The 24874-nt window shown below is 44.8% G+C and overlaps 1 protein-coding gene across 2 annotated transcripts; it reads left to right on the forward strand.

Moving 5' to 3' along the window:
* Window positions 1-335: 335 nt before the first annotated feature.
* DYNC1LI2 (dynein cytoplasmic 1 light intermediate chain 2) lies at window positions 336-24874 on the forward strand. 2 transcript variants are annotated; one of them, XM_057534139.1, is made up of 13 exons: window positions 336-495; window positions 641-714; window positions 2723-2839; window positions 7372-7602; window positions 12884-13053; window positions 13776-13869; window positions 15086-15221; window positions 17381-17492; window positions 18139-18198; window positions 18955-18996; window positions 19401-19518; window positions 20347-20463; window positions 21893-24874. In XM_057534139.1, exons 1-13 carry the CDS (start codon window positions 389-391, stop codon window positions 21991-21993), a joined length of 1479 nt encoding a protein of 492 aa, XP_057390122.1. In that variant the 5' UTR covers window positions 336-388; the 3' UTR covers window positions 21994-24874. The 2 variants fall into 2 exon arrangements, with proteins under 2 accessions (XP_057390122.1, XP_057390123.1); XM_057534140.1 differs by lacking the exon at window positions 20347-20463.

Below are 24874 nucleotides of genomic sequence, written 5' to 3' on the forward strand. Positions count from 1 at the left end.
TTGCTTCAGTGCGTCGGGTGCCTCGGCCCCCGACGGCGCAGCTGGAGCGGCCAGCTGACGGAGGACCGGGAACGGGTGTCGTTGCGCCTCTCGGCCGGCAGAGGCCGCTAGCGCGCCCTCCACCCCGGTGGCTCCCGCTCGCGCCGCCGCCTCCCCGAGCAGGGCTGCCCCGGCGGCCGCCTGACCGCCTCCCATCTCCCGCCACCGCGGTGGTCTCACGACCCTGCGAGAGCCCGCGGACATTGCAAGCCCGGCGGAGCGCAGGGGGCGGCGCGGACCCTGCGGGGCGGGCGGCTGGGGGCGCGGCAGGCGCGGGCGGGCCGGCGGGGTCCTCGCGGGTCCTCGGCGGGCCCGGGGGAGGGCCCTCTTTGTGGCTGCAGTTGGCAAGATGGCGCCGGTGGGGGTGGAGAAGAAGCTGCTGCTGGGCCCTAACGGGCCCGCGGTGGCGGCCGCCGGCGACCTGACCACTGAGGAGGAGGAGGGCCAGAGCCTATGGTGAGACCGCAAGGCGGCCAGGCTGGGCTGGCCGGGCCGGGGAGGGCGCGGCCGGGCCGGACCGTCGGACAGACTAACGGGCCGTCGCGGGCCGGTCAGGTTCAGGCTGGCCCTGGGGCCGACCGCTGTGCCATTGTCCCCACAGGTCCTCGATCCTGAGCGAGGTGTCCACCCGCGCCAGGTCCAAGCTGCCGTCCGGCAAGAACATCCTGGTTTTCGGTGAGCGCCGGCGCCGGGGCGTTGCCCGGGGAGCTGGGGTGGGCGAGGCGGGCGCCCTCTCACTGGTGCCAGCCTTCCTCTCCCCTGCTGCCTGCCCGGGAGGGCCTGGAGACCCTGGCTTCACAGCCTGAGAGTGGCCAAGTCCACCACGGCCGAGGTCAGGACGTTGCCCCTTTTCGAGAGCCCAGGGATGCTGGCAAGGTTTCGTCGGCACATTCCTTAGTCTTTTGGCCGCAGCATCAGCTTTGCTTTAAATGTCCCTGACTTCCTGCGCTCATAGCCTTGAAGTTCACCGAACTGCGGGCGTAGAGAGGGGAGGGAGTAGATGAGGTTAGCGGAGGAAGCGGGCGAACGAGGTGACTGGGGGTCGTCGGGCTGTGGGGAGATGCCACAGGAGCCATTTCTCTATCTTGATGAGCGGTGCGCGGTGGGAGGGGCGCTGCAAAGAACAGCAGGCCTTGGAGTCCTCCCCAGGGACTTTTCCTACATTATTTTAGCCTTCACTGCTGGGTTACCGGGGTCAGGTCCCTTAGCGTCTCTGGTCTCCTTTCCTCGTACAAGTGGGGGAGTTTGGCTGGGTTCATTCATACAACAGACCCATTTGTTGAGTGGGTCCTTGACTGTCGGTTGGGCACCGGGACAGCACAGACATCCCTCAGACACTACACGAGAATCTCAGTTTAATGAGACACAAGTAGATGTGTTGGTGATTGCACTACACCATGTTGGGCATAGATGATTCGGGGCACATCATATGGCTTGATGCTGTTTGGAGTTAGGTGTTTTGAAGGGTAGGTGTTAACGTGCAGGGGCCCAGAGGGTTAGTGTTTGCAGGAACACAGAGGTGACAAGGCGGGGGCGGGCGTTGGAAGCTACCACAGCCTCCTTGTGGAAGGTGACTGATGAGGTGAGTTCGAGGCAGATGTGGAAGGCTGAAGAGTCGATGCTTTTTCCTGAAGGCACCTGATTCTCAGGGGCCTTTTATTTTACCTCCATTCTCTGATTGTCACGGGAATCACTGTGAGGGTGGTTTTCCCACTGTTTTTGAGGGGAGTGGCTGGTCTTTAGTTGATGACCACTGCAGCAGGTAACAGAAGACCTTTAGAGGTCTTCACGAACTGGGGGATCAAGGGCACCAGATCTGTGTTTAGAAAGGGGGTGCTGGCAGCAGAGTGGCAGGTGGCTCAAAATGAGCAGGTACTGAAGTCAGGCTGAGTGCTCACCATGTCCAGATAGGATGTGAAGGGCCTGAGTAAGGTAGTGGCATTGGGGGTGGAAAGGAGGACTTTGATCTGTGGAATGCCTTTCAGTTCTCATGTTCTGTAATTCCATATTACTAAACCCCAGGGGTGCTTAGGAGTGTTTTTTGGTGGTGGCTCTTTCTGATGTTTAAGGTTTCTTTTGGGAGGGAGAGTTGTTAGCTGGGTGGAGGGGGATGAGGAGGCGCTTGGTAATTACTAAGATAGTGCTTTAAGAGTTTTGCTTAGGTCTGTAATTCTTTTCGTCAGTTTTCTAGCCTTCAGGGTGCTTATGAAAGAAATGTACTAAAATCAACAGTGAATAACAGCTTCATTCTTCATGATTATGAGGCAGGATCAGACTTTTTTAGTTCAGAGTTCCTAGGCTTTAAGGTTAATTATATTCTAAAGACTTCTTGCTTTCCTTGTGGTAAAAGTTTATTTTGTGAGAAACTAGCCCCACCTTTTACTTTCACTTTTCCAGATGCGTGTCTTATAAATTATAGGTAGGGCCTGCGGACCTGCCTTCTTCCTTTCCTTATGAGGTAAGGATGACTGCAGTAGATTGTCATTTTAGATGTTGGAAATTGCTGCCTTTATCACCTCTCCCCACCCTGACCACTCTTACAACAGGTCCTGCTTTGTTTATGAATACAGGTGAGACCTCAATAGCAAGCTCTACATGAAAGTTCCTTGTGTGAATGTCCAGACTCCCCATCCTTGCCTAGAATAAGCGGTACGCTTTGTCTTCTTACATGCATCACTTATAGGTGAAGATGGTTCTGGTAAAACAACCCTCATGACTAAACTTCAAGGAGCTGAGCATGGCAAAAAAGGAAGAGGCCTAGAGTATCTCTACCTCAGTGTCCACGACGAGGACCGAGATGGTGAGTGAAGCATTGATCCATGCAGGTCTCTGACTCCTCAGTTGCCACTCCTGCAACATGCCCAGGCATTCTCAATTTTCTCTTTAGGTCTAAGAGAATTAGTTACAGGGGAGTAGATGAAGTGTATCTCTTTGTAGGACTTCACCTACTTTTCTTTATAGAGTATGTTAGCAAAATGGGGAATGGGCCTGTTACCTGCTGCTCTGGGTAGCCCTTACTTAAAAGGAGAGACTGAGAGTAAAGTTTCAAATGCACATAAAAGTAAGAAACTGAGAAGGAAGTTTTTGGACTTCCCTGGTGGCGCAGTGGTTAAGAATCCACCTGCCAACGCAGGGGACACGGGTTCGAGCCCTGGTCCGGGAAGCTCCCACATGCTGTGGAGCAGCTAAGCCCGTGCGCCACAACTACTGAAGCCTGAGCGCCTAGAGCCTGTGCTCTGCAACAGAAGCCACTGCAATGAGAAGCCAGTGCACCGCAACGAAGAGCAGCCGCCTGCTCGCCACAACTAGAGAAAGCCCGCGTGCAGCAACGAAGACCCAACACGGCCATAGATAGATAGATAATATTTATTAAAAAAAAAAAAAATTAAGAAGTTTTTAAGTGCTTTGGACTTTTCTATGAGAGAAACACTTGGCAGACTGATCTGGGCACCATTGTTACTCTGCCTGGTTTTAGTGGAGAATCTGAAATTGATGTGGTTTAGAGTATAAAAGCTTAACAGATATTCACAAGAGAGTTTTGAGTCTTTTTGTGACAGTGTAGAAATGCTGATTGCTTGTGGGTTTTTGTTTTGTTTTGTTTTGTTTTGTTTTTATCCCCCAGTGGAGAGAATAGAGGCTCAGAGGTAATAATGTTCTCTTAATTTCTGATGTCTAGAATGTGGATAATAATCGTTTTCTACCTTCTGGGTAATTGAGATGGTTAAAAGTGCATGGTAAAAAAAAAAAAAAAGTGCACGGTAAGCTCTATTATGAGGATTAGATATCATTTAAAATTGTGATAAGTACGATTGTGAGTTGGATTGGAATAATGGTTTTTGGTTACCACTAGTCAGTAATACCTCCTTTGTAAACTTTTAGGCTTTGTGTTAGATCTTGAGTGGCTCTAAAATAAATAATTATTAATGCCTACGTTTTTTGTTTTTTTTTTTTTTTAAAGGATTTTCTTATTTATTTATTTATTTATTTATATTTATTTTTGGCTGTGTTGGGTCTTCGGTTCGTGCGAGGGCTTTCTCCAGTTGCGGCAAGCGGGGGCCACTCTTCATCGCGGTGCGGGGACCGCTCTTCATCGCGGTGCGCGGGCCTTTCTCTATCGCGGCCCCTCCCGTCGCGGGGCACAGGCTCCAGACGCGCAGGCTCAGCAATTGTGGCTCACGGGCCCAGCTGCTCCGTGGCATGTGGGATCTTCCCAGACCAGGGCTCGAACCCGTGTCCCCTGCATTAGCAGGCAGATTCTCAACCACTGCGCCACCAGGGAAGCCCCTCTACGTTTTTTTATTTGTAGAAAAGTGACCATGTAACCTAAGGATGAAATATCTTCATTAAATTACTTTCTTAAAATTGCGTTTACCCTTTTGTACAGTAAGGACCATGATGTAGGGGTGATTATATAAGGGGGAATATCCCACCACCTCTGGTCCCCCATTTCCTTATTGCTAAAATGAAGAAGCTGAACCCAGGTCCTTCCTTGCACCTTAATTCTTCGAGCTCCAAGAATCATTTAAATAGAGGGGAAAAACCCTTTAATCTTAACTTAGTAGTCATCTTAGAACCCCAAGATTTTATTCCTGTTCCTTCTTCCCTGGCTTCCTTTGCCATGCTGAACATTCTCTGAAGGATGTGAAAGAAAGGTAGGAGGTAGACCTGGTGCTAAGGGCTCTCCTTGTATAAGGAGAGCAGAGGCTTTCCAGTGCCCACCTAGGCCCACCGGAGTTTGTGTAGGTAGGGTTGGGACTCAGGGGTCACTGAGCTGGGCTAAGGGGCCTCATATGTCTGAGTGTTTTGCTTCCTGTCTTTGATGATTATTGTGGAAAGAACTTGGGCTTTGGAGCCAGGCAGAACTGGTTCGGAATCCACTCCGGTAGTCACTAGTTGTGACTGACTTAACCACTCTGCACCTCAGTTTCCTCATTTGTAGTATTGGGCGATGGTACCAATTTGTAGGTTGACAGAATGAGAGGTGGCATGTGTCAAGTGTAGCTGAGTGCTTGAGACAGGTGGTAGGTCTAGTACCCTTTTGAAAGTACATGAAACATGGTGTAGATACTCTGACATTGCTATAGCTGCTTGTTTCAAAGGGGCATAAACATTTCATGCCAAGCATCAAAGTAACTATATTCACTTACCTTTGAGTTGAAATACATGTTAATTTTTATTTCAGATTCCTTAAGGTTGCCTTAAAAACTTTGATCTCTGCATTTATGGGATTTTTTTTAAGCTGCCTACTTGCAAGTTCCTCTTTGATGAAAGAGTTGCCCTTACCTGTGGTTAATTATACATCTTTTAGCCCCAGTATTTTTTATTGTGTGGTGTGACTAGGTTATAAATACACATTTTGCAGGCAATCACCCAGGTAGAGAAAATCGATTCTGGCTTGTCCTTGTTTTGTGGTAGGACATGGCATGTCAAAGGACCTCTGCCTTCAGGGTTGGGGGCATCCATTTAATGCCACATGTGGTATGTGTAATCTCCATGCACATGGGTGAGTTATATGTAGTGGGCAGTGGGAAGAAAGGCTAAAAAAAAAGAACTGTGTCTGGTGAGGGGCAGACATTAAAATCTCTAGACTTCAGGTACAGTGCAGTGCAGTTTGTTTTTAGGGGGTTCTTTTGGCCACGCCGTGCAGCATGCGGGAGCTTAGTTCCCCAACCAGAGATCGAACCCGTGTCCCCTGCATTGGGAGCACAAAGTCTTAACCACTGGACCGACAGGGAAGTCCCAACAGTGCAGTATACTTTTTTTTAAATTAATTAATTAATTAATTAATTTTTGGCTGTGTTGGGTCTTCGTTTCTGTTCGAGGGCTTTCTCTAGTTGCGGCAAGTGGGGGCCACTCTTCATCACGGTGCGCGGGCCTCTCACTATCGCGGCCTCTCCTGTTGCGGAGCACAGGCTCCAGACGCGCACGCTCAGTAGTTGTGGCTCACCAGCCTAGTTGCTCCACGGCATGTGGGATCTTCCCAGGCCAGGGCTCGAACCCGTGTCCCCTGCATTGGCAGGCAGATTCTCAACCACTGCGCCACCAGGGAAGCCCAGTGCAGTATTTTTGAAGGCATTGGTAGAATCCAAGTCAAAACCGCTATCTGAAATGCATTAGAGTTTTGAAAGTATATCTAGATGTAGATACCTTTGTTGTACTGTTGAAATAAAGTTATGAATATAAAATTTTTCACAGCATGTTAGTGAATTGATTATACCCAAAAAGAGATAGCTAACAGAAGACAGGTTTTTAAAGGGTAAGTTGCAATTTACTGGGGAAGAAGTTAATGAAATGATATTTTTGATAGTAGGATTTCTCCCTCATGGTGCTTTTATTAAAAAAAAAAATTCTCAAAAAGGTGTCTAAAATTTTTTAAAAAGTGTATTATTAATTTGGAGAATTATCTTCTACAGTTTGATCATCCAGATGTAGTTTTAGAATCACATGCTTCATTAAATGTCAGCACTTGCACATTTGTCTGTATATGTTTTTAACTTTACTGTGGAAAACAGAACTACATAAAAGCATAGACTATTTTGATGAACCCCAATATATGTATCACCTGCCTTCAGGTTACAAGTTCTTGGTCAATTTTATTTCACCTATACTCTCACCTTCTTCTCTTTTCACTCCACATTGGATTATTACAGCAAATTTCAGACATTATATCTTTTTATCTGTAACTACTTCCATATGTATGTCTAAAAGATTAGGATTTTAAAAAACATAATCATATTATCATATCAAAAGTAAGTGTAATTCCTTAATATTATCAGGCACCCCGTAATTCATATCTCAGTTTATATAAGTAATGAGTTTATCTTGGCATTTAAATACAAAGGTCCTGTCTCTTTGGCACCCTTTGTGGTATGTGAGCGCACTGTTTAGTGTGACTGACACAAGAAGAGCTCGTTTAACCACAGGCTCTTCGGCATAGCTTGCTGCCTCACAGATTGCTGATATTTTAGAAGAATGGATTATTTAGACTATGGCACAGTCGTCCAGGGAACATTTGTAGCTTTTATTAGTATCTTTTGATTCTTACCGAAAGCTAAAATGTCCTTCACAATTTACTCCTCAGACATTGCTGGAATCTTTTTGGATGTGGACACAGTATATTATGGTTGTTAAAAAATTTTATTGTTTAGACAGTTCACAAGGCACCTTGATGAAGAGTTGCTGTCCACTGAGCACTTGGACCCTTTTCTGGTTAGGATTGCTGTCTGTTCTGTGTGGAATTCTGTGGCTGTCACCTTTAAGTTCTTCCTTATGTGGCTCTTTCAGCTGTGCTGATGGTCATTGTCAGTAACTTAGCTTCACTTCTTTTCTTAGATCACACACGCTGCAATGTGTGGATTCTGGATGGAGACTTGTATCACAAAGGCCTGCTGAAATTTGCAGTTTCTGCTGAATTCTTGCCGGAGACCCTGGTGATTTTTGTTGCAGACATGTCTAGGCCTTGGACTATGATGGAATCTCTACAGAAATGGGCTAGTGTTTTACGTGAGCACATTGATAAAATGAAAATTCCACCAGAAGAAATGAGGGAGCTGGAACGGAAGTGTAAGTAAAACAGGATTTTCTTAATTGGAAAATTCACTCGTCTCTTTGGATGGTTCCAGCCACCTTCCTTTTCACAGTGTCAAGAGGCTACAAAGCTTCCCTTACAGAGTGTTTGTGTTTTGTTTGCACCATTTATTTCAGATTTGCTTTTGTAGATTCAGTAGTCAAAAAGTCTTCAAAGCAATCTTTATCTCGGCTGTCACAGTTGAAGAAAATAAATCAGTATTTCTTATTATTTTCATTGGTTCTCTTTTATAATAAGGGTTCTTCCCTCACCCCCAAAATGTGATCAGGTCTGTGAGTCTTTTTGCTCTTCTGTTAACTCGTGGTCTGCTGAGTTAGTATCAGTGGGTATAGAGATTTACTGGGATCTCTGCAGCTTGAGTCCATTTCCCTGGGATTCCATTGAGATCCTATGGACCCTCTTGTTGACAAGTTTAAAGGAAGACCTACAAAAGATAAATCTTTCAGTTCCTACCTTAGTTCCTTTGGGGATCCAGCAAATATGATTTTAGTTAGAAATAGGAAATTCTTTTTTTTTTCCATGAAAATGAAAGGATGTTTTAAGACTCAGGGCATCCAAGCCCTTGTGAGAACAGAGAACTTTAAAGGAAGTTCTTTTTGTTTTGTTTTTTTTTTCCTTAATGTGGTTCAGAAGCTTGTTTTTCCTTTTCGTTGCTTCTGTGCAGTTACATCAGCTTCTGTTCACTTGCCAGGGAAATGGGAGGGGCAGGGGCTGGAGCTGTGGCAGCAGCAGTGCTGTCTTGGCCAGGGCAGTCTTGGCTTAGCTTAGCCTGGCTTATTTCCACGGGATGACATCATTCCCTTTAGTGAATTAATGAGGACTTCTGGAGCATGGCACACAGGCTCTTCAAACTTACTGGCAGAAGGGTTCAGAAATTTTGATGTGCTTTTCAAATCAGATTTCTTGCTGTGTGTCTTCCTGTCATAACTTCACTTGCTCCTGACTACATTAGCTAAAGCAGGAAGTTTAACAGATAATTCTTTAGTTTGCTGTGTGCATGTGTGTTTCCTGGGACACCCACGTGTGCTGCAGTGATTGTTATGCAGCTCAGCGCATCTGTCCTCAAACACTGACCTTTCTAGATAAAGCCTATTTTTCCCCTGAAATAGAGACCCTAAAGACAACTTCTGAGAATAGTTCTGAGCCTGAAGAGCTGTTCTCCTTTCACTGCGCATTTACCATCGTACCCAGACTAGTGGGTTAATGCACAGGAGATTTCAGTTTCTGAACCTGTTTTCTTAGAGTCATAACCTTGTAAAGATTTGTTAAAACAGAAAAAAAGGAAGAGATTGAGCCAAGGATGTTTTTCTTTCCCAGCTAGGGAGAGTGTCTGCCCGGTGCCAGGTCTGTTCAAGGCATTGGGGATACATACAGCAGACAAGGTGCCCGCTCCTGGGGAGCTTGTGCTCCCATGACACACTGAATTTGTTTTGTGGTCTTAGTCATTGATGTCTGTGTTGCTTAGGATTAGATTGAGCTGCATGTGACACAAACCCAAAATAACAGTAGCCTAAACAAGACTGGGTTTTATTTCTCTCTCCTGTGAATGAAATCCAGAGGTAGTTCAGGACTGGAAAGCATCTTGAGGAAGACAAGTCAAGGACCCTGGCTCCTTTGTGCTTACTGCTTTGTCATCTTTAGGGTGTGGTTCTCTTCCTCTTGGCAACCAGAGCTCCAGCCTTCACATCTGTGTTGCAGGCAACAGGAGGAAAAGCAAAGAAGGGCTGAAGAGTGTGTGCCTGCTGTCTTCCTAAGGGGACATTTCCTAAGGAAATGTAGTCTGTGTGGCCGTGTGTTCTGAGTATCAGTGCTCGGTGTGGTTGTAAGGAGGAAGAGGAGAGGACACTGGAGGGCAGCTGGCGATTGCTGGAATCACATCCATGCCTCATGACTCTCGTTAACCTTCTGAGAGCCTCTCGTGTTCACCACCTTTCCTCTGAGGTGTTTGGAATGGTACTCACGCCTTTCTGTTACCCGTTGAAGGAGTGCCTTTGTTAGCTAGTTTTAGGTTACATTTTAATAAAGTGGTTGGCCATCCTCTTGCTTAGAGGACTCCCACTTTCCAGATTAATTGGACTCTAGGTATTGTATTGAATGAGCAAAGGGCTGTCACCCAACCTGCTTTCTGATCCAACACCAGTCTCCAGTCTGCTGAGTTTGGAAAGTTGCTCCATGGCCAGCCAGTATCTTTCCGGATTAGGTTCCTCAGTGGTCCTGAATCTGTGGCAGCTGCTTGGCTGCCGGGTTTGTCTGAGGGAGAGGGCAGAGCAACCCCTAAAGCTGCCAGAAGGTGGTGCTTGTGTGTAGGTTAGTCTTGTCTTTCCTGCTTTGTGTCTGGGGCTTCACTTGCTTATCAAGTAGAGGAAAAAGATTAGGTGCAGTCTCTTGGGTCTTCTCAGAACTGTGGAACCAACCGGTGATCAGTGAGGTAGAAGGGAAAAGAAGAGAAAGGCGGCGCTCTGCAGTCTCCTTCCCATAGCCACTCCCATCTGATGCTAAAGGGGAACCCCTGGTGGGCTGATGGCTCCTGCTGTGAAATACTGGCCATCCCACCACCTAGAGAGAAACTGCTAATGCTGTGGTATGTGTGTACGCTAAGGGAAATGCACATTTTACTATCCAAATTACACAGTCCTCACTATGTTTTTATCATTCCTTTTCACCACCTCCGTTATGAATATTTGCTCTGCCTTCCAACTTATTTTCTAAAATGCTGAGTTATTAAAAACACATGTGCATTTCCTACTGTTTTTGGATAGCCGTAATTAAGTCATTCCTTCAGAGAATGAATAGCCTAGCCCAGGGTTTCCCAGCCATTTTCATATCATGGTCTATGTAGAATACAGCAGTTTATGCAGCATGCTGGGTCGTGGAGGTTTGTGGAGCAGACTGCTGGAGCTGCCCCATCCCTGCCTCCCTTCCCACGGTCATTTAGTTTACCTGTAACCTGTTCCAGGCTCTGCCATGCTCACTGTCTTGGAAGCCTGGTTGAGTGCCTCACGTGACCTTGGGCAATTATAGATATTACCCAAACAGTTAAGCCATTGTATTTTTCATTGACTTGAAGATTTGTTAAAATGCTTTTAAAGAGAAAATGTGGGAAGACTAAAAAGAGTACATATTCTCAATTATATTTATATTATAAATGTAATTACATATGTAAATGTAATTACATACATATAAATTATATTTATATTATAACTCTAGAAAATGCAAACTAATCTGTATTGAAAAAAAAAGCGGATCAGTGGCTGCCTGGAGTTAGGGATGGTGTTGAGGAGAGGTGGGGAAAATAGATTACCAAAAGGTACAAGGAAACTTCTGGGGGTGATAGATAAATGCACTATCTTGACTGTGGTACTGACTCATGGGTGTATTCATATGTCAAAAATACCAAATTTAGGGAGTTCCCTGGTGGCCTAGTGGTTAGGATTCCAGGCTCTCACTGCTGTGGCCCGGATTCAATCCCTGGTCGGGTAACTAAGATCCTGCAAGCCGTGAGGCATGCCAAAAAAAAAAAAAATCAGATTTACATTTTAAACATGCGCAGTTTGTTGTGTGTTAATCTTGGCTCCATAAAGCTAAAGTAAAGCAGATTTAAAAAAAAAAAAAAGAAAATGTGGGAGCCTTTGATTTCTTAAGAGCCTTCAACAATCATCAGAAAACCCTTCTCTGTTTTTGTCCAAAATGCAATGCAGTAAAGATCTCTTGAGTATTCATTTATTGAATCTGAAGAAATAAACTGCACTGATGGTAAAAAAAAAAAAAAAAAAAATCTCTTGAGTAGATTGTTTTTGTGTGTTTTTTTTTGTTTTTGGCCACGCAGCATTCAGGATGCTAGCTCCCCGACCAGGGATTGAACCTGCGCCCCCTGCATTGGAAGCGCAGTCTTAACCACTGGACTGCCAGGGAAGTCCCATGAGTAGATTATTTATATTGGCAATGAAATTATATGAATGAGCTTAATTAAAGAGAAGTTGTAGAGATGAAATGTTATATCTGCGTTTTAGGGTTTAGGCAGTGTTTTTTTCCCAGTATTATATGAAAGACATTGTACTCCCAGATAATTCCAGAAGCTTATATAACAATAACCTAAAGTCTTTGTAAATTAGGACTCACTGTTTTAAAATATTTGAAACCTGTTCTGTGGGTGAAGAAGAGTACATGCACTTTTCTCTAGATTCTCTTTAATCTAGTTGTCTGTGTTTTCTCAGTGAGCATGTTGTGGATGAGAGTAAAAGTCCTTTTGGTCCTTTAGGCATGTTGTGTGTAGAAGAGTAGAGCTGCCGGCTCGAAGTAGCTTTAATCATCATGTCCTTGTTCTCTGGCCTGACATGTAACCTTGAAGCACCCAGGAAAAGGTGCGGGTCTGTGGACTTTGTGTTCACTTGCCTTAACCAAGACCATGGACCACTCTCAGCTTGAAGGCCCTCCTATGGGATTGCACCCATGGCCAAAGTAGTGCCAAGAAGTAGATGTTGTATCACTCACCCCTTCTTGTGTTAGGCAGGAACAGGTCCGTGATACATGTGACTCAGGATCTCCTGAAGATGAAACTGAGTCCACAAGAGTGCGGATGATGAGGAGATGCAGATGGTGCTGGCAAGTCCAGCCTCGCTCTTTAGCACGGACGCACCTCAGCTGTATGGAAACAGCATGTTCTTGGTAATTCAGGTGGTTTCTAATGAGAACTCTGAGGAGTTTTATAAGTTGTAACCTATTCTAGTGGTCGCGTCTGTTGAAGTAGCACAGTTCAACTATCCTAATATTTTGAAAATGTAAAATATATAGGAAAAGTGTTGGGAATTCCCTGGTGGTCCAGTGGTTAGGACTTGGCTGTTTCACTGCCATGGCCTGGGTTCAATCCCTGGTAGTGGGACTAAGATCCTGCAAGCCTCGCTGTGTGGCCCAAAAAAGAGTGTTTTGTTTTGTTTTTCATAGTAGGAACTATTGAAGCCTTAGGAGTTTTTAAAAACCTGTTTAATTGTTAACAGTTAGATGCAATTAAAGATGACCAGGGGAATATCTTTGCTGCTCTGAAGTTATACTGCTCAGACTGACTGAAAATGTCAGAATTGGGATTTTGTATCACCACCCCTAAATCCGTAATATTGCAGTTAAGTCAGATGCAGTTAGGAAGTTTGTCACAACTCTTTATGTTTTGTGCTTATCACTACCTGCTTCAGTTTTCTAAAGCTGGCATGTGCATTTTTTATTGTGTGTGTGTGTAATTTTCTTTTTCTTTTTCACCTGTAGTTGTGAAAGATTTTCAAGACTATGTTGAGCCTGAGGAAGGTTGTCAAGGTTCCCCACAGAGAAGAGGGCCTCTGACCTCAGGTCCTGATGAAGAAAATGTTGCCCTGCCTCTTGGTGACAACGTGCTGACTCATAACCTGGGGATCCCAGTGTTGGTGGTGTGCACAAAGGTGTGTGCCAGGGAATTGTACGCTTGGCTGGGTTTGGCAGTGCAGCAAATAAATAAAGTGCATTAAGAAAAAAAATCCAGTAAACAACAAACAAAAAAATGGGGGGTTTGAAAAGTTCTTTGATCCTAGTCAGAGCGACTAGGTTGCCCAACTGCAGCATGTGCCATTCACATCATATTCTGTGAGAATGGAGCCCTGTGGAGTGTGCAGTGCACAGCCATGTCCAGTGGGCCTGTTTCCTGATGTGACCTTGTTTGATTCTTAGAGCAACTGTGAGGTGATCAGGGCTATCATATCCCTGCTTTATAGATGTGGAAACCGAGGCCCAGGATGAAAGAAGAATCTCCAGTTGCTTTTCACTCTTGTCTATTTATTTAATTAACGCTTGGACTTTGGGCTGTGGCTGCCTTCTTTTTTTTTTTTTTTAATTAATTAATTTATTTTGGTTGCGCTGGATCTTAGTTGCGGCTGGCGGGCTCTTTAGTTGTAGCATGCAAACTCTTAGTTGCATCATGCATGTATGATCTATTTCCCTGACCAGGGATTGAACCTGGGCCCCCTGCATTGGGAGCACGGAGTCTTAACCACTGCACCACCAGGGAAGTCCCATGGCTGCCTTCTTTGAAGCTATGATACTTTATTACTGACAAAGACAGTGTTCCCATCCTTATCAGGCAGACAGGCAAAAAGATGACTCCTTTCTCTTTCTATCTTACCTGCAGTGTGATGCGGTGAGTGTCCTGGAGAAGGAGCATGATTACAGGGACGAGCACTTTGACTTCATCCAGTCACACCTACGGAGGTTCTGCCTCCAGTGTATCCTTGGGGCGCTGTGTTGGGGTCCAGGGGCACAGGCTCCCCTCTGTGTGTGCTAATCCAGGCTTCCTCCAAATGGGGCATCTTCAAAGAGATACAGTACTTCCTGAATCCAGAATAGTCTTTTGCCAGGGTGAAACTGTATACATCAGTGGTCCCCAACCTTTTGGGCACCAGGGACCAGTTTCATGGAAGACAGTTTATCCACGGACCACGGGAGGCGGGGGAGGGTTCAGGCAGTAATGCGAGTGATGGGGAGCAGCAGATGAAGCTTCACTCGCTTGCCCACTGCTCACCTCCTGCTTTGCGGCCCGGTTCCTAACAGGCCGAGGACCAATACCGGTCTGTGGACCCGGGGTTGGGGACCCGTGGTATACATCATTTTACTTTCTAAAAGTTTACTGTGTTGGAATTTGAGACTTAATAATTTGTGCCTATTTTTGATTACTTTTTATTTTTAATGGTGTATATTTGATAAGCTTTTGTATTAAGAAGAAAGCTGATATGATAATTTTATTGCAAATTATTTTTATCATATCTTGGAAATCTTTTTAAACTTTGCTTTTTTTATAGAAAAGGTTAATTACCCAACATGGTAGTGTTTTGGCTGCTACAGGGTTTCCTTTATGTTTATGTTTTGTGCTGTCCGTGAGAGAGATGCTGTGTCAGCAGACTTTGGAGTCTTGTTTCTGTAAAAATCCAATAGCAGTTGGTGCCATCATCCCACATCCTGGGCGGGGCAGGGTAAGGGTGGGTTCCGCTACTTCCTTTGGGCTCTTAAGCTTGTCCAGCTCAGTGGAGGGTGCCAATAACATGTAGGTACCCAACTCTTGTGTGCTTAATGACCAACTTGATCACATGCGGGCATCTGTCTGGGAAAGAATCTGTGTACCTTGGATATGCTGAGGGTTATCCTGGGCTACCCTCAGAATCATTAAGTTGACTGCTTGGGACGCAACCTGATGGGTTAGAAGACAACAGTTTACATGTTCAAAAATGAACTACGTGGCCCGCTATCATCAACATGCTTTATGCTTTTGACCTGCTGCTTCTGCTACTATTACTTTTTTAGTTCTTAAAATTTTAACACTTTCTATTAATCGTGTGTTGATCAAAAACTGAGTATCCTGTGACTATACTTTGAGGATTGTGCTTGTATGTATTTGCTTTTGTCTCCTCTTGCAGTGAATTGGTTTTCCTTAAGCAGATTGATTAGATGGAGCGGCCTTGATTTACACATCAGTGAAGGAAGAGAAAAACCTCGACTTGTTGTATAAGTACATTGTTCATAAAACATATGGTTTCCACTTTACCACGCCTGCCTTAGTTGTGGAAAAGGAAGCAGTTTTTATGTGAGTTCTTTATAGGTGATGCTTTCAAATGCTTCTCTTCTTGGTACATTTGCTCTTTACATTTTATCCTTCCAAGTAAGATGGCTCTGTCTCTCTCTTATACAGCCAGCTTTCTACTACCTTGGGGCAAAGTGCTTGGAGTTGGACCTCATAGGGGATATATACACCCACCTTTCCCTCTCTGCTGTTTTCCAGATTACTTGCCATTCTGCTTCCAGTCTGAGGGAACTGGGTGGAGTGAGGTCAGGGGTGCTGCCTTTCTTCATTGAGAGCAAGTTGCTAAAACATTTTTGCCACTTACTGTCAACTCTGGTAGAATACCGGCTGAGTGAGGGAGTTGCAGTATAGGGAATTGGCGCTTTGAGGATCCTGAACGTTTTCTGTTGAAGCATCTGGTTTATTGGCATCCATTGACAGGGATGACTGCCTACGCCCTCCCTCGCGCCCCATCAGCTTGGGCTTTGGCTGTACTGAATGCCTGTTGTGTTTCCGGTGTTTCACATTTGAGGAGCCACTGGGGCTGATTGTCCTGGGCAGAGACTTGGATACCTGTTAGTCCGAATTTGTGTCATTCTCTCAGTGGAGAATGGTGAGTGTTGTGGATGCATAAATAAATGTTGAAGGTGTGGTCTCTGAGAGGACTTGTGCTAGTATCATGTTTTTAGGCTTAGATATCCTCTTAAGAAAGAATTACAGTTTGTTCAGCAAATACTGAGCACTTTCTCGGAGACCAGGTTCTATGCTGAGGGCAGAAATGAACGAGATGTGGTTCCTGCACGAGGCACTTTAAGGGACACACACAGCCGAGGAGGGGTAGGGCAGTGCTGGGGTAGTAGAGGCAGTGTGGCCGGGAGAGCAGAGGAGTGATGCTGGGAGGATGAGTGGTGCGTGCCAGGCAGGCCAGAAGGAGTGGTGGAAGGGCGGGAGAGTCTGGGAGAAGACTGAGGGTGTGAAAGCCGAGAGCTCTCGGGGGACCGAATAGGCTGCCTCCTCAGCATTTAGGGAGAGCCTCACTTGGGCTCTTCCCAGACAGCAGACACAGAGACTTAGACTGATTTTAGAGAATCGTTGTCTAGACCAGTCAGGCCAGCACCAAAGCCACACGCTCTCAGTGAGTGTTATGCTTTTGGAGTCAGTCAGTACCCAGATCACTTGTGATCCTGAGGAGAAGGAGGATCCGGGAGACTGGATGTGTTCAGGGCTGGTCTGGAGTGGAGAAGAAGCTCAGCGCTTCTGAAGGTGACATGGGTCATGGCAGTATCTTGATCATGCTCTGTCCCTTTGCACCTTTGGTCCTGTTGGTAGTTGCCTGTTTGGGAGCCGGTGAAGTCGTCGGAGCCATTGGGGTGGAGAGCCCTGGCTAAGCACCTTCTCGGTTATAGGGCTATGGAGCAGGAGTTGGATGGAGAATGAGAAGCCTGTGGGAACAATCAGTTGCCATCTTTTAGAGCTTCTAGATAAAAGTATGTCATGTAGGGCATTTTACAATTGTTCCTTACCCGAGGCTGCAGCTTAACTTAATGGAACCTGGGTGCCATCCTGCCCTGCGATGTCAAGCTGGGCAGCACCCACATAGGATCCTCTTTGTGTCCCTCTGGTTTGAGGCCCAGGATAGTGCAGGTCCTGCTACTCCCCTTGGCTCCAGGGTACATATTCACACATCAGTAAAATTAACCAATCCATAAGAAAACTGCTGTCAGAAAGAAGAGTTCTCAGAGAAACAGCTCACAGGGGTGTCTTCATACCAAAGCCCAGAGAAACAGCCCTATCCTGAGCTCTATCCGATGTGTTGCTCTGTATTCTCCACTCTGTCAGAACAGGGCCCCATTGTGTCCTTGTTCTTCTCGGCAGAGTTGTGGAAAAGCTCTGAACACTTCCTGTGGGTCAGCATGTACAGTCAGTAAGATCTTGCTCTGGCTCCTTAGGCCTTGGGCCTCATGAACTCAGTATGGAGCAGGACCTGTGAGGTTGAGCTGATGGACTACACTTGCAGTGAATATTGGCTTGTCTGCCAAAATCTACAAGCCGGCCCAGCAACTACAGACCAGAACTTGTGGAAAGGGATCTCAGCCGGGAGTCCTCTCTAACCCAGAGTGTGCTGAGTATTCCATAAGGCAGTCCCAGGAAAAGCAAGTCAGTCTCTGTGTCTTTGCCTTTAGACCTGCAGGCTGGGACAATGAAAAGAAAATAGCTATTTTACATGAAAATTTCACAACTGTGAAGCCAGAAGATGCATATGAAGACTTTATTGTGAAACCTCCTGTGAGAAAGGTACCCACATCAATCACTTTAAGAGTTGCAGGTGGGGAATTCCCCAGCGGCCCAGTGGTTGGGACTCTGCGCTTTCACTGCCAAGGGCCTGGGTTCGATCCTTGGTCGGGGAACTAAGATGCCACAAGCTGCGCAGCGCGGCGCCCCCACCAAAAAAAAAAAGAAATAGTTGTAGGTTTTTTTCATGGGAAAAGAAACTTATAAAGAAACAAGTCTTACACATTGAACCATTTAGGGGGGTAAAAAAAAAATAATCCAAGGGCCTTTTAAAAAAAGTCTTTAGATGAAGTCGTGTTATGTAATTGGCTCTGGGTGGCACAGCATGAGTGATGGAGTGCCACTGCTGCCCCTGGATTACTGTTAGTAGATCCCACTTGCTCCTGTGATCGCCTGCAGACCCAGACCTGGGAGGTATTGTTTAGAACCTGCCAGACTTAAAAATGTCATTTGGCCATATGCCAAGGCTGGTCTGGGAACAGGGTCTTTGCCAGGCTAGAAAGACTTGACCTCTGCAGTCTCCGCAGGGACTCCCCAAACCCATGTTGAGACATGAGGACAAGATTCTCCTTTCAGCATGAATTTTGACAAGTAATTGGGGGTGTTCTTGGTCTATGACCACGAATGAGTGTGTCACTTCACTTCACAGCTGGTCCACGACAAAGAGTTGGCAGCGGAGGATGAGCAGGTATTCCTAATGAAGCAACAGGTAAGAAGACCAGTGAGGCCAGAGCAGAGGCCTTCTCACGAATGAAACCAGCTCCCTGGCGTGAGGCGGGGGTATCGCAAAGAGCTTGCAGGGACAAAGGGGTTGCTACCAGTTCTTGTTCTCTCCCATTTCTAGGATTGGTACAGGGTAGGGGGCCCCTCAGAGGATCGCATTCCTGCCTTGCAGATTCTCCTACAGTGATAGGCTTAGTATCTTATTAAGTACCTGTTCTGTCTGCAAATGTAGGTTTTCTGGCATAGTATTTCCCATATTGACAGTTTACCGAACGCCCTGACCTCACTTCCGTTAGTTCACATAGCCCCACACAGCCCTGTGCATGAAGGCATGTGAGCTGATATACACATTTTGTAGGTGAGGAGAGTAAACCCAAGCTGACAGTTCAGAATGCAGACCCAGTCCCACCTTTCTGTTTCACTGAGAGTGGTGTTAGACACATCATGGGTTTGCCTGATGATGCAGGCAGGTCAGCAGGGGGCGTTGATTTTTTTTTTTGCCAACTTTTCCTCCCTTTTGTGCTCTCCTTGCTTCTTTAGCTTCAAAACTGGTTACTGGGAGTATTTTTTGTTCACCATATACCAAATTGCTCAATTTAAATATTTTGCATTTATAGTGTAGAACCTCTGACTTGGTTGTTGTTAATGGTGCCCTCTAGTGGAATACTTGGAAGTGTTTCTCCAGACCTTCAGTGCACTCTGCAGGCCTTGGTTAACGGTCGGTGTGTCCCTCTCTTTGCAGTCACTCCTTGCCAAGCAGCCAGCCACACCCACGAGAGCCTCCGTGAGTACCTTAAACTAAACAGAGGGTCAAGGCCCAATGTCATGTCTTCAAACTTTATACCATTATTTGTGAGAGCTTACATTTGTGTGGGCTTTTGTATATTCAGAGGGAATTTGGTCCCCCTAAAAGCCCAGGGCCAGGAACATGGTAGGAACTCAGAAAACGTCTGATGAAGGAATACAGCTCTGGGAGTTAGAGTGAACAGGTTTTGTTATCTTGGTATCTCTTCTCTCAGGAGAAATTGGGATCTAAAAAAGGGACTGAGCTGGGCGCAAACTCCCATTACTGCCACCCTTCTCCCTAGACTGTGAAAAATACCCTGCAGAAGCATGTCTTCATTTTTGGAATATGTATTTTCTGTTATTTTTATGCCTGTGTGTGACTTGGGCTGGTTTTGGACTTAGGAATCCCCTGCAAGAGGACCCTCTGGCTCTCCAAGAACCCAGGGCCGGGGAGGGCCAGCCAGCGTGCCTAGTGCCTCCCCAGGCACGTCAGTAAAGAAGCCGGACCCAAACATCAAAAGTATGTATCCTGTCTCTTTGGAGAGTGGTTTAGTCCTAGGCCTCATTCCTACTTTAGGGGCTGAGTAGCTGGGTTTGGAAGGTGGAGACTCAAGGTAGCTGAGCTGTTTTCTTTCCCAAGAAGGGCTGCTTTCCACTTCCTCTTTCTGAGAGAGAGGGGGTTCATGGTTGGCAGAGACCAAGGCCTGTTTCTTTGTTGGAATTGGTGGCCCTTGCACCTGGCTTTGTTTAAGACCTTGGTTAGGCCTCTCTATATTCAGAGAAGAATACAGCATAAGAAGTCACTTTAAAATGTATATTTTGAGTTCTTGGTTTTGTTGCTTATTAGGTTTATATTATTACCATTTATGAATTGTCACTTGTTTTGTCAAGCTCAGTTACTTACTAGTTTAAGTAGCCCTTACCCCAGTGACTTAATAATACCCCAAGATGTTGGCGGCAGTAAAACCCTCAAATTATATTTAATTCTTGCATGTTCGATGACTGTCTTCTATTCTGAATGAGAGCTTTTCACAGCAACTTTGGAACGTTACGGGCTTATAAAACTTTGAAAAACACTGCTTCATGGACAGGGAGATTGTGGAGCACAGGTTACCTGTTATGCCTCTGAACAGGTGGGAACTCTAAACAGGTTTCCACTTACTAACTATGCTAACACATCATCAGCCTTAGCAGTGGCAGTGTATACGGCATCATAGTGAATGAATCTGCTCAGTATCCTAGGAAGATCATAACCACAAATGGATAATTCCAAGCTGAAAAATAGTTTGTTGCTGTTTAATTGAGTCATTCAGTTTGTGTGATGCTTTTTTTCTTAATGTTTCCTTAGATAATGCAGCAAGTGAAGGGGTGTTGGCCAGCTTCTTCAATAGTCTGTTGAGTAAAAAAACAGGCTCTCCTGGAAGTCCTGGTGCTGGTGGGGTGCAGGGCACAGCCAAGAAGTCAGGTACTGAAGGGCCCCCAAAGACTTAGGACCCTTGTGATCGAGGAGTGCTGGAAGGTGGGGTGGTGGACAGGAGTGTCTGCTTTCACTGACCTGCAGACCCCTCGATGTTCTGAACAGATTTCCACCTTACACTGAGCAGTATACTTTACAGTAGGATTACCTTATTACCATGCGTGTTTCTTGGTACATTTAAGGTGGGATTTATGTATATTCAGGTTCTCAAGAACTGACTGTTGGGTGAGTTGAGGTAGATCCCAAATATTGGGCTGGCCAAAAAGTTCGTTCGGGTTTTTCCATAACATCTTACGTAACGAACTTTTTGGTCAACCCAGTACATGGCCCGGGTGTAGAAGTTCTGTCAGTTGGAAGTCATGGTCTAGAGTGTACCATTGACATTTTATTTACTCTCTTTAATTTTCTGTGTTGCTTTATAAGGATTTTGCTCACTCTACTGCCTCCAGTCTTGCCGTCAGCTGCCTGTGAACCCTCACTGTCTCACTGGAGGGTTGTCATTTTCTCCTCCATGAAGCTCCCCACCCTTGTCACACATAGACATCTCTGTGGCAGCCCACCCATCTGTTCTCCCGTGTGGGCACATAGGGCAAGTCTATGTCTTGGAGGTCTCTGAAACAAAAGAACCAGGTTCCTTGGGAATTACAAATTTTCCCAGAAAGCTTGAGGCCATTTCCAAAGGGTTTTAATTTTCCATTAGCTATAAGGAATATTAATACAGTATTTTCCTTAATTGGTGTTTTCCAATCAAAGGAAACCCTCAAGAAATCACTCCATCCTCAGGTCAGCCTGTGCCTTCAGGTGCTCTTGAGTTCTTGGAGACTCAGAGTCTGTCTGATCTGGTGGCCCAGGCTATAAGCTGGTATTCCCTGGGAGGAAGTAGGAGTCACTTCTAGGCCCCAGTTAGTGTTCAACAACAAAAAATATGTGCACCAACTTTGTGCAGTATCGAAATGGCCAACCTTAGTCTTATATTCTTATTGAAATATGATGTTTCCAGGATATCCATGAGTCAGTTGTAATTAGTAACAAAACATAAACAGCTGTTCTCTCTGAGGCACAGAAAGTCGTTTGCTGCATGCCAGAAACTCAAATACCACCTCTAGGAAGATGGGTGATGAGAGTGCATAGGGGTGAGAGGGTTTTCAGAAAGGCCTTTGTGTTTGGCACAAAGGCACCCCCAGGCAGGGGGCAGTAATGTAGTCGGGGAGCCCAAACCTGTGGCATTTGGAATTAAGAAGGGCTGAATTAGAGTCTGTCTCCTTATAACCATTGCAATGAAAAAAGACTTTCCTCATTCTTATTGGAGTTATTATCACCAAAAATGATTATAGAAATCTGTATAATTTTAAATGTCCCTTTTTAAAAAATTTTTTTTTCTGCTCTCATCACTGCTACTTTTTTTTTTTCTTTAAAGGACAAAAGACTGTGTTGACAAATGTTCAGGAAGAACTGGATAGAATGACTCGAAAACCAGACTCCATGGTAACAAACTCTTCAACAGAAAATGAAGCCTGATCCTCCTTAAAAAGTGCATATGTAAAATGACCAAATAACTATATTGATCTGCTCTAAGACCAGGATTTTTCTGATATGGCACATGCTATCAGTTTTTTGGGGCAGGGGAGATGAACTTAAAAAAAAAAAAAAAAACTTCATTGGCTTGTCCGAGTGTGAAATGCACCTTTAGGAAGGTTATGTGTCAGACCCCTTTGTGAAGGATAACCCTTGGACTCTCAGGCATGTGGCTCTCTCATGGGCAGCAAGTGCAGCTGCGCTTCTTGGGGAGGGGAAGGTAGATGGAGAGAAAGAGGGCCCACTTACTTTCAGGGTGGAGCCAATGAGACCAGGAAGTCATTGATCAGATGGTGGCTAGTCCGACCAGTTGCATGTTAACAGATTCACTTGTTCTTGGGAAGCAGATTAAGTAGCAGAAAGTCCAGGAAAGAGAAAGACTGAAAGGAGGAATGAGAGAAGTGTTGGTAGGGAAGCTGAATGTTGCAGGAAGTGGAGGAGGAGGAGATGAGCAGTGTTAGTAAATACTGTGTGTTCAGTAGAAGTCGAATAATCATTTTTAAGACTTAAAATCAGAAGCATTTCCAAACTAAACACTAAGCAAAATGGGAATTGGACTTGTTCTGAATGCATCTTTAACTTATGAAAGATGTGTTAAGTGTGGGGATGCCTGAGTCAGGTGGAGCCGGTATGGGGGTGGGGAAGATGGCAGCTGCCCAGGACGCACGTGCTTAGCCCAGGCCATGTCCTCGTGGGAGGTGTTGGGCTCCACGCATGTGCGTCGTGGGGCAGTCACTGGGGGGTATGTTTAAAGTCAGCAGTTACAAAATTAGTTTACTTTGAATTGTGTTTTCTAAATAGCTTCTGCTTTGTTTTTAAATTTTTTTTTTTTTAACTACCACAGGCTGGCCTACTAGTAGAGAATGGGTGACCAACCTCTCATTTTACCATAATGCAGTGTGCTACAGAAAGTTTGAAGGAGGTTTTTAATGTAAATACACTCCAGTTAATTGGCTTACACCAGTCCCTGCCTTATGGTCATTGGAAACCTTCGTGGAGTTCCATTGATGCAAAAGGGTTTTGTCCTAGCTCCCTGGTCTGATCAGTGCTATCAGATGGACAAATAAGTGTGAATGTTTTATATTGAAAATGGAAATGATACATTTCTCTTGTTTTATGTTTTTCATAAACTAGCATTTTTTTCTTATGGAAATAAGTGTTTCAGGTGTCTCCATTTAGGGCAAATTCATGCACATTGTCATGTCACACCATCATCCTGGAAGTGACTTCTATGGATTTTAAATGGCACTTTTAATTTTATACATGACACAGAACATTGAAATGCAAATACTACCATTAATTTAATGTATAAAACATTTGTTGTCAAATCAAGGGAAAAACTACAGTTCACTTATGTGGAATTTACTTTTTTTATATGAATGTTTGTTGTACTGTGTCTAAGCCTAACTTCCCTAATGTCATTACTTTTACATACCAGATTTGACTGACCACTAACCATACTGGGCATAACTTAATATCGTATGTTATATAACAAGACTCTAAGACTGTCTTGAGTTGCTTTTCTGTAAAGGTCTGAACACTGTTAAGGAGAAAGCTATGAGTATTTACTTGCCTTTCTGACAAACATAAAAATGTGTTTCTTGTGCCAGTCTTATTGTTGAAAATACACCTTTTCCCCCCTTTTTAATTCAGTTTTTTTTTTTTTTTTAATGTATTATGGCTTCCAGTTACCAGATTTTCCAGGTAATGACAGTAAACTGACTTGGAATGATGGTTGTGGTATAATGACCAATAGATGCCAAACAGCTTGTGGCCACACGAATGATGGGGTCACTTAATCCCTCCATAGCAGCTGGCAGGGGCAGGGGGCACAAAATGAGTGACCTCAGAAATAAGAAAGAATTCTTCGAACGGCACATGCCTAAGAGGGATACAGTGTGATTTTAAATTTTAATGCAAAACTTTACTTTTTGTTTATTTTTTATCATTTAAACTGAGAAGCACTTTTTGGTGTCAATACAAAATGTACTAAAACCGAAGAGATGCTAAGACACCTGTCTTGTGAAGGAAGGTTTCTTGGAGATCACTTTAGTTTCTCATAACAAGTGGATACTCCTAGGATCAGAAGAAACTGATGTATAGATAGTGTCATGTGCTCAGTGGTTGCCAAAGTCTACCAACTTTGGGGAGCTGCAGGGTTCTTTTTTGGGAGGGTGGGAGGGGGGAGCAAATTTTTTGTTATTTTGGGATTTTCGTGCATTGGAACCAAAGGCCAAACAATAAACAGCCTTTACTTTTTAAAGTAAAATTCATTTCATTTGCAGAATACACTTGTATGGTAGACTGTTAAAGATAATTTTATGACTATTTATGTACATTGTAGTGGTTACATCTGCTGTTTGTCTTTAAAATGGAAAAGTCAAAGAAATAAGCCCAACCTTGAAGATACGGCCACAATAAAGGCCATGAATTGGTCTTTCCTAAAAATGCAATGGGTATGCTGCTAGAATTATTTAATTTTGTTTGCACTTTTTTTTTTTTTTGGATTGGCATTTTTAAACCAGTATTTAAACTGAAGATGTGTTTTATTAGTTTAACAAAGTTGAAAGTGACTGCTCTGTACATCATGACCTAAACAATGTTGATGCTGTAAGTGAAAGTTCACTGTTGTCTCTATACTAGGTTTATTGGTGTTTTTAACTTAAAATTAGGACTGCAGATTATTCCCCCACCAGCCTTAGTCCAGGGGTGTGGCTCTATCCGAATGCAGTATGCAGTCATGTGGAACCTTGCTTTCTAGTGCTGGAAAAGAAGATGTCTCTAATTACTGGCTTCAATAAACACGAATCCAGACTGCTTACAA

The sequence above is a fragment of the Balaenoptera acutorostrata genome, chromosome 19, assembly GCF_949987535.1.
Source record: "Balaenoptera acutorostrata chromosome 19, mBalAcu1.1, whole genome shotgun sequence".
NCBI lineage: Eukaryota > Metazoa > Chordata > Mammalia > Artiodactyla > Balaenopteridae > Balaenoptera > Balaenoptera acutorostrata.

Coding starts and splice junctions, on each gene's coding strand:
- DYNC1LI2 (XM_057534139.1), top strand. CDS start 389: ATGGCGCCGGTGGGGGTGGAGAAGAAGCTGCTGCTGGGCCCTAACGGG. Junction 496..640: donor GAGGAGGGCCAGAGCCTATG/GTGAGACCGCAA, acceptor TTGTCCCCACAG/GTCCTCGATCCTGAGCGAGG. Junction 17,493..18,138: donor TGAAACCTCCTGTGAGAAAG/GTACCCACATCA, acceptor TTCACTTCACAG/CTGGTCCACGACAAAGAGTT.